We start from the raw sequence: 7927 nt of genomic DNA on the forward strand, positions 1-7927 counted from the left end.
TTCTCCGTCAGTCTGTCCTTTTGCCCGTGACCCCTGCAGCATTGCAGCAGATGGGGAATGGTTTTCCGTGGCAAGGCCTGGCTCTGGGAGGTACTCTCTGATTCTTCCCTCATGGGCTTAGTCCCCACTGGCTGGGCTGCCCTCCACATACCTTAGGAAAGGAACCTGCTGGCCTATATGTTGTTCAGGGCTCTCTGTGGTGCCTAGCTGCAGGAAGCTGTTGTTCAGCCTCTTGGCACTGGGTGCCAGCAACAAAGCAGCGCATGAGGGTCAAAACAAAGCAGTTGCTTGCTTGTTCTACTAACCCCTTTCATTCCCTCACTGCACTGCGCGAGAGGCTGAGTGAGTACATAGCAACAGCCACTCGATGAGTTCACAGGGACTGACAAATACCAGACTGGCTCAGACCCACAATCCAACTTGTCCAGGATAGGGTGACCAGACAGCAAGGGCAAAAAATTGGGATGGGGCTCAGGGGTAATACGAGCCTATATAAGAAAAAGACCCAAAAATCGGGACTGTCCCTATAAAATTGGGAGATCTGGGCACCCTAGTCCAGGATCCTGTTTCCAAGAGTGACTAGTACCTGATGCTTGAGAAAGTGAAGAACCTCCCAGGAGGCAGATGTAGGGTAATCTGCCCCATCTAGGTTTTAGTTTAATCCCTGGTCATTAAAGATTGTTTTAAACTGTGAAGCACAAGGTTTAATTTCCCTGTCAAAATACTTAATGATGGTGGAATATTCTGATCAGCAGTTGTGTGAAAAGTGTTTCCTTTGATTGGGTTTGAACTGCCCCCCCTGCAGTGTCACCGAGTGTCCCTTATTTGTGTTATGAGATGGGGAGAACAGATGCTTTCGATCTCCCTGCTCTAGACCAGTCCCTACTTTATAGACTTTTATCACGTCCCCTTTTATTGGTCTCCTCTCTAGGGCACGAATCTGTCTTCACAGGAGAGTTTCTCCAGGCCTCTAACTGTTCCTGTCATGCTTCGGGGGCCCCTCTAGTTCTGCTAGCTCCCTGCTGATGGGGTGGGGGGGACCCCTGCTGGCCCAGGATCCAAATGAGGCTGCCCCGTTAGTTTGTACAATGGCACCGAAAACCTCCTATGCTCTTTGCCTGCACACCGAGTCCAGCTGTCCACAGTGACGCCTGGGTCCCCTTCCCCATAGGCCACAACCTTCATGGTGTTTCCCCTCACTCGCAACACCCTGCTACGTCTCATAGCGCCCTCCATCTCCCCTGCCCCACATCTCCCTCAGCGCCCTGCCCCATCTCCCCTGCAGTGCTCCACCCCCTTCCCCCGGCACCCCCCCACATCTCCCCCCGGCGTCCTGCCCCTCTTCCCCCCCTAGCGCCCCCACATCTCCCCCAGCACCCCGCCCCTCTTCCCCCCCCCCGGGCCCCCACATCTCCCCCCGGCGCCCCGCCCCTTCCCCCCCGCGCCCCCACATCTCCCCCAGCGCCCTGCCCCTCTTCCCCCCCGGCGCCCCCACATCTCCCCCCGGCGCCCCGCCCCTTTCCCCCCCGCGCCCCCACATCTCCCCCCCGCGCCCCCACATCTCCCCCCAGCGCCTCGCCCCTTTTCCCCCCGCGCCCCCACATCTCCCCCCGGCGCCCCGCCCCTCTTCCCCCCGCGCCCCCACATCTCCCCCGGCGCCCCGCCTCTCTTCCCCCCCCCCCGGCGCCCCCACATCTCCCCCCGGCGCCCCGCCCCTCTTCCCCCCGCGCCCCCACATCTCCCCCGGCGCCCCGCCTCTCTTCCTCCCCCCCGGCGCCCCCACATCTCCCCCCCGCGCCCCGCCCCTCTTCCCCCCCGCGCCCCCACATCTCCCCCCCGCGCCCCCACATCTCCCCCGGCGCCCCGCCCCTCTTCCTCCCCCCCGGAGCCCCCACATCTCCCCCCGGCGCCCCGCCCCTTTCCCCCCCCGCGCCCCCACATCTCCCCCAGCGCCCCGCCCCTCTTCCCCCCTGGCGCCCCCACATCTCCCCCAGCGCCCCGCCCCTCTTCCCCCCGCGCCCCCACATCTCCCCCCGCGCCCCGCCCCTCTTCCCCCCGCGCCCCCACATCTCCCCCCAGCGCCCCGCCCCTCTTCCTCCCCCCCGGCGCCCCCACATCTCCCCCGGCGCCCCGCCCCTCTTCCTCCCCCCCGGCGCCCCCACATCTCCCCCGGCGCCCCGCCCCTCTTCCTCCCCCCCGGCGCCCCCACATCTCCCCCAGCGCCCCGCCCCGGGGTCCCTCGCTCTCAGCCCCAGGGGCGGCCCTCGCTCCCCAGACCCCGCCCCGCCGATTCAGCTCCGCCCCCCGGGCCTCGTTCTCAGAAGCGCCCCGCCCCCGGCGGCGCGGGCCGCGTCTCTGCGCCGGCCATGGCGGCTCCGCTGCTGCCCCGCGCGCTGCGAGCTGCGGGCCCGAGCCGGCTGCTGGCCCGGGGGGCGGCGGGGCGGGCGGGGCCGGCGGACCCGGCGCTGCAGGAGGTGGAGAGGTGACGGGAGGGCGGCTGGGCCGCGGCGGGACGGGGGGCCCGGGGCAGAACTTGGGGGGACAAGGCGGCCGGGCTGGGCAGGGGCGGGGTACGATGGGGGGGCCGGGGGCAGGGACGGGGCAGGATTGGGGGGGTCCGAGGGCAGGGGTAGGATTGGGGGCGGGGCAGAGTGGCCAGGCTGGGCAGGGGCGGGGTACGATGGGGGGGCCGGGGGCAGGGACGGGGCAGGATTGGGGGGGTCCGAGGGCAGGGGTAGGATTGGGGGCGGGGCAGAGTGGCCAGGCTGGGCAGGGGCGGGGTACGATGGGGGGGGCCAGGGGCAGGGACGGGGCGGGATTGGGGGTGGGGCAGAGTGGCCAGGCTGGGCAGGGGCGGGGTACGATGGGGGGGCCGGGGGCAGGGACGGGGCAGGATTGGGGGGGTCCGAGGGCAGGGGTAGGATTGGGGGCGGGGCAGAGTGGCCAGGCTGGGCAGGGGCGGGGTACGATGGGGGGGGCCAGGGGCAGGGACGGGGCGGGATTGGGGGTGGGGCAGAGTGGCCAGGCTGGGCAGGGGCGGGGTAGGAGTGGGGGGGTCCGGGGGCAGGGACGGGGCAGGATTGGAGGGGGCCGGGGGCAGGGACGGGGCGGGATTGGGGGCGGGGCAGAGTGGCCAGGTGGGGCAGGGACAGGGTAGGAGTGGGGGGGTCCGGGGGCAGGGACGGGGCAGGATTGGGGGCGGGGCAGAGTGGCCAGGTGGGGCAGGGACAGGGTAGGAGTGGGGGGGTCCGGGGGCAGGGACGGGGCAGGATTGGGGGCGGGGCAGAGTGGCCAGGTGGGGCAGGGACAGGGTAGGAGTGGGGGGGTCCGGGGGCAGGGACGGGGCAGGATTGGGGGGGTCCGGGGGCAGGGACGGGGCAGGATTGGGGGCGGGGCAGAGTGGCCAGGCTGGGCAGGGGCGGGGTATGATGGGGGGGGCTGGGGGCAGGGACGGGGCGGGATTGGGGGTGGGGCAGAGTGGCCAGGCTGGGCAGGGACGGGGTAGGAGTGGGGGGGTCCGGGGGCAGGGACGGGGCAGGATTGGGGGGGGTCCGGGGGCAGGGACGGGGCGGGATTGGGGGCGGGGCAGAGTGGCCAGGCTGGGCAGGGACGGGGTAGGAGTGGGGGGGTCCGGGGGCAGGGATGGGGCAGGATTGGGGGGGTCCGAGGGCAGGGGTAGGATTGGGGGCGGGGCAGAGTGGCCAGGCTGGGCAGGGGCGGGGTATGATGGGGGGGGCCGGGGGCAGGGATGGGGCGGGATTGGGGGCGGGGCAGAGTGGCCAGGCTGGGCAGGGACGGGGTAGGAGTGGGGGGGGTCCGGGGGCAGGGATGGGGCAGGATTGGGGGGGTCCGAGGGCAGGGGTAGGATTGGGGGCGGGGCAGAGTGGCCAGGCTGGGCAGGGGCAGGGTATGATGGGGGGGGGCCGGGGGCAGGGACGGGGCGGGATTGGGGGCGGGGCAGAGTGGCCAGGTGGGGCAGGGACGGGGTAGGAGTGGGGGGGACTGGGGGCAGGGACGGGGCAGGATTGGGGGCGGGGCAGAGTGGCCAGGCTGGGCAGGGACGGGGTAGGAGTGGGGGGGACTGGGGGCAGGGACGGGGCAGGATTGGGGGCGGGGCAGAGTGGCCAGGCTGGGCAGGGACGGGGTAGGAGTGGGGGGGACCGGGGGCAGGGACGGGGCAGGATTGGGGGCGGGGCAGAGTGGCCAGGTGGGGCAGGGACGGGGTAGGAGTGGGGGGGACCGGGGGCAGGGATGTGGCAGGATTGGGGGCGGGGCAGAGTGGCCAGGCTGGGCAGGGGCGGGGTACGATGGGGGGGGCTGGGGGCAGGGACGGGGCGGGATTGGGGCGGGGCACAGTGGCCAGGTGGGGCAGGGACGGGGTAGGAGTGGGGGGGACCAGGGGCAGGGACGGGGCAGGATTGGGGGGGTCCGGGGGCAGGGACGGGGCAGGATTGGGGGCGGGGCAGAGTGGCCAGGCTGGGCAGGGACGGGGTATGATGGGGGGGGCCAGGGGCAGGGACGGGGCGGGATTGGGGGCGGGGCAGAGTGGCCAGGTGGGGCAGGGACGGGGTAGGAGTGGGGGGGACCGGGGGGCAGGGACGGGGCAGGATTCGGGGGGTCCCGGGGGCAGGGACGGGGCAGGATTGGGGGCGGGGCAGAGTGGCCAGGCTGGGCAGGGACGGGGTAGGAGTGGGGGGGACCGGGGGCAGGGATGGGGCAGGATTGGGGGGGTCCGAGGGCAGGGGTAGGATTGGGGGGCGGGGCAGAGTGGCCAGGCTGGGCAGGGATGGGGTAGGAGTGGGGGGGACCAGGGGCAGGGACGGGGTAGGAGTGGGAGGGACCGGGTAGGATTGGGGCCCTGAGTACACTCAGCCCCTCACTCACCCCCCCCCCCCCCCAGGGTGCTGCAGCAGCAGAGGAAGGCGGTGAGGCTGCGGAGGCTTGCGGAGGGAGCTGGAGCCCGCGGGGCCCCCCCAGCGTAGCCTGAGCTGGCAGGCCATGGAGCAGATCCGGTGAGCAGGGCGGGATGCGGGGTAGGCGGTGCGGCTGGCAGCCCAGCACTGGAGCCTGGGCAGGGTAGGGCCTGGCCCCTGACCCCAGTGCAGGCTGCTGGGCGGGGGCAGAGACGGGCTCCTGGAGCGTCGGTATCTGTCCAGCTGAGCCCGGTGTGGCTGGGACTGAGGCCTCAATGTGCTTGCCAGGCTCTGGGCTGGCCTTGACTCCGCCTCTGTTGCGTCCTCTCCTGGCAGGTATTTAAGGCAGGCCTTCTCCGAGGAATGGCCCGTGGCCCGTCTGGCCCAAGGCTTCGGTGTCAGCCCGGATGTCATCCAGAGGGTGCTGAGGAGCAAGTTCTCACCACCGCTGGAGCGAAGGATGAAGCAGGATGCAAAGGTGTTGGGTAAACAGGGGAGCCGGGAGCAGCAGGCTGGCCCAGACTGCAGAGCTGAGCCGGGGGCCATCTCTGCAGGAGAAGCCGCTGGGCAGCTGCTGCCTGCCAGGCCCAAGGACGTGCCCCAGCCTGGAGCCCTTATCGCGCCGGGGGGCCCGTCCAGCAGCTCAAAGCCCCAGAGAAATCTGCCGCTTCGGAGAGCTGGGGAGAGCCAAAACAGAAGGAACTCCCAGCTGGAGCCTCTTCAGGAGGATGGAGCCAAGCCAGGGGCTGGGATGGAAGCCACCCTCAGGAGAGACTGGGCGCCAGGAGGAGACCCTGGAGAGTGGGATGGCGAGGTCCTGAGGGGGGAAGAGCTGGTGAAGTGGGCTGCGGAGGGCTGGGGCGCCAGCTCCAGGGTGGTGCAGAGGGGACAGGAATATTTTGACAGCCTTGGGAATTTCTTGTATCGGACCCCGTCTGGACTAGCACGTGGGGAGGGGGAGAGCAGCCTGCAGCCCTCTCCGCAGCCTGGGGGTGGAAAGGGTGTGTAGGGCGTGCGGGTGGCCTGTTACTGCTGGCCGGCCCGGGGCTGGCCCCTGCTGCTGGCCCGTCCTGGGGACAAATAAAATTTGACCAGCTCCCTGCTGCCGCGCGTGTCCTTGGCCTGGACGTGTGGCAGCCGGACGTGCATGGCTCCTGCCCGGGGCTGCGGAGGCTGCGGCACCCCCAGCTGGCCCAAGGGGCAGGCGGCCCCGGGCGGAGCGCTCCTGGCGCGGGGAGCAGCGGGGGGGGGTGTCTGGGCGGCACTGCGCCTGGGGAGCACGGCTGGGGCGGGGTGGGGGGGTCCGGCCAGCGCTGTGCGGGGGCGGGGGGGGGGGGCGTTCCTGGTGTGGGAGGGGGTCTGGGCAGTGCTGTGCCAGGGGGGGTCCGGGTGGCGCTGCGCCCGGGGGGGGGGGCGCTCCTGGTGCGGGGGTCTGGGCTGGGTGGCGCTGCATGTGGGGGGGGGTCCGGGCAGGGTGCTCCTGGAGCGGGGGGGACCGGGCTGGGGCGGCACTGTGCCTGGGGAGCATGGCTGGGGTGGGGGGGAGCTCAGGGAGGGGGGGTCTGGGCAGAGCTGCGCATGGGGGGGGTCGCTCCTGGTGTGGGCGGGGTGCTCCTGGAGCGGGGGGTCCGGGCCGGGGGGCGCTGTGCCTGGGGAGCATGGCTGGGGTGGGGGGCGCTGCGCCGGGGGGGGGCGCGGCGCTCCTGGCGCGGGGGGGTTGTCCGGGCCGGGCGGCGCTGCGTGGGGGGGGGGGCGGGGTGCTCCTGGAGCGGGGGGTCCGGGCCGGGGGGCGCTGTGCCTGGGGAGCATGGCTGGGGGGGGGGGGCGCTGCGCCGGGGGGGGGCGGGGCGCTCCTGGCGCGGGGGGGGCCGGGCGGCGCTGCGCCTGGGGGAGAGGGGCCGGGCCGGGCGCGGCTGGGGGCGGGGCCCGGGGGTGCGCATGCGCGGGGTCACGGCTCCCCAGAGGCGTCGCGCGCCTGGCGGGGCTTGGCAGGGGGCGGGGCTACTGCTGGGGCCTTCCCGGCGTGCTCTGCGGCCCGGCCCAGCCGCCCCGCCCCGACCCGCCCCGCCATGGCCTCCGAGGCCGCCCGGCTGCTGGAGGCCGCCGACTTCGCAGCCCGGAAGCACAAGCAACAGCGGCGGAAGGACCCCGAGGGGACCCCGTACATCAACCACCCCATCGGTGGGGGGCGGGCCGATTGGGAGGGGGGGTTCCGGGGGGAGGGGATGTGTCCTCGGTGGGGCGAGCCTATCGGGGGGGGTTCGAGGGGGAGGGGGGATGAGCCAGTAGAGCCGCGGAGAAGGGATGTGTGTTTCCGGGGGGGGCGAGCCAGGGGGGGTTCGGGGGGATGTGTGTGCCGGGGGGGGGTCGGGGGGGGTTCGGGGGGATGTGTGTGCCGGGGGGGGGGTCGGGGGGGATGTGTGTGCCGGGGGGGCGAGCCGGGGGGGGTTCGGGGGGATGTGTGTGCCGGGGGGGGGGGTTCGGGGGGATGTGTGTTCCGGGCGGGGCGAGCCGAGGGGGGGTTGTGTGTTCCGGGGGGGGGGGCGAGCTGCAGCGAGGGCTCCTCTCCTGCAGAGCAGCCCCCCAGCGAGATGTGTGGGGGCCCCGTGTGTCCTGCCGGCCCGCAGCGGGTGCTCTCCGCGCCCCGGATGGCCTGTCCTGCAGCCTGGCTGCCTGCGTGACCCCCGCTCCCCGTGTCTCTAGGTGTGGCCAGGATCCTGTCTCGGGAGGCTGGAGTCACGGACATTGCGGTGCTGCAGGTAAGTCCCGCACTTGAGGCAGGAGGAGCAGGGCTGTAACAAGCCCCTGAGCCCCCCGCCGGGCTCCAGCTTGAAGAGCCAGCCTGCACCTTGTTTTCATGGACCCCCAATGGCCGCTCAGCTGTCCCCTCTCCCGTAGGCTGCTCTGCTCCATGACACGGTGGAGGACACAGACACCACCTTCTCCGAGATCGAGGAACAGTTTGGGGGGGAGGTGCGGCGGATCGTGGAGGAGGTGACTCTGAGATAGCGCGT

General features: G+C 72.1%; 2 protein-coding genes across 2 annotated transcripts; both read left to right on the forward strand.

Moving 5' to 3' along the window:
* Positions 1-2312: 2312 nt before the first annotated feature.
* Positions 2313-6019, forward strand: NGRN (neugrin, neurite outgrowth associated). Its single transcript, XM_073304592.1, is given in 4 exon segments — positions 2313-2482; positions 4901-4940; positions 4942-5012; positions 5250-6019. Coding segments are annotated over 4 exon segments (900 nt in total). The 5' UTR covers positions 2313-2366; the 3' UTR covers positions 5923-6019.
* Positions 6020-6923: 904 nt separating this feature from the next.
* On the forward strand, positions 6924-7922 carry HDDC3 (HD domain containing 3). The gene is made up of 3 exons (XM_073304662.1): positions 6924-7094; positions 7617-7672; positions 7812-7922. The coding sequence occupies exons 1-3, from the start codon at positions 6983-6985 to the stop codon at positions 7920-7922; spliced, it is 279 nt and encodes a 92-aa protein (XP_073160763.1). The 5' UTR covers positions 6924-6982.
* The last annotated feature ends 5 nt before the right edge of the window (positions 7923-7927 follow it).

The sequence above is a fragment of the Lepidochelys kempii genome, chromosome 10 (assembly GCF_965140265.1).
Source record: "Lepidochelys kempii isolate rLepKem1 chromosome 10, rLepKem1.hap2, whole genome shotgun sequence".
NCBI classification, from domain to species: domain Eukaryota; kingdom Metazoa; phylum Chordata; order Testudines; family Cheloniidae; genus Lepidochelys; species Lepidochelys kempii.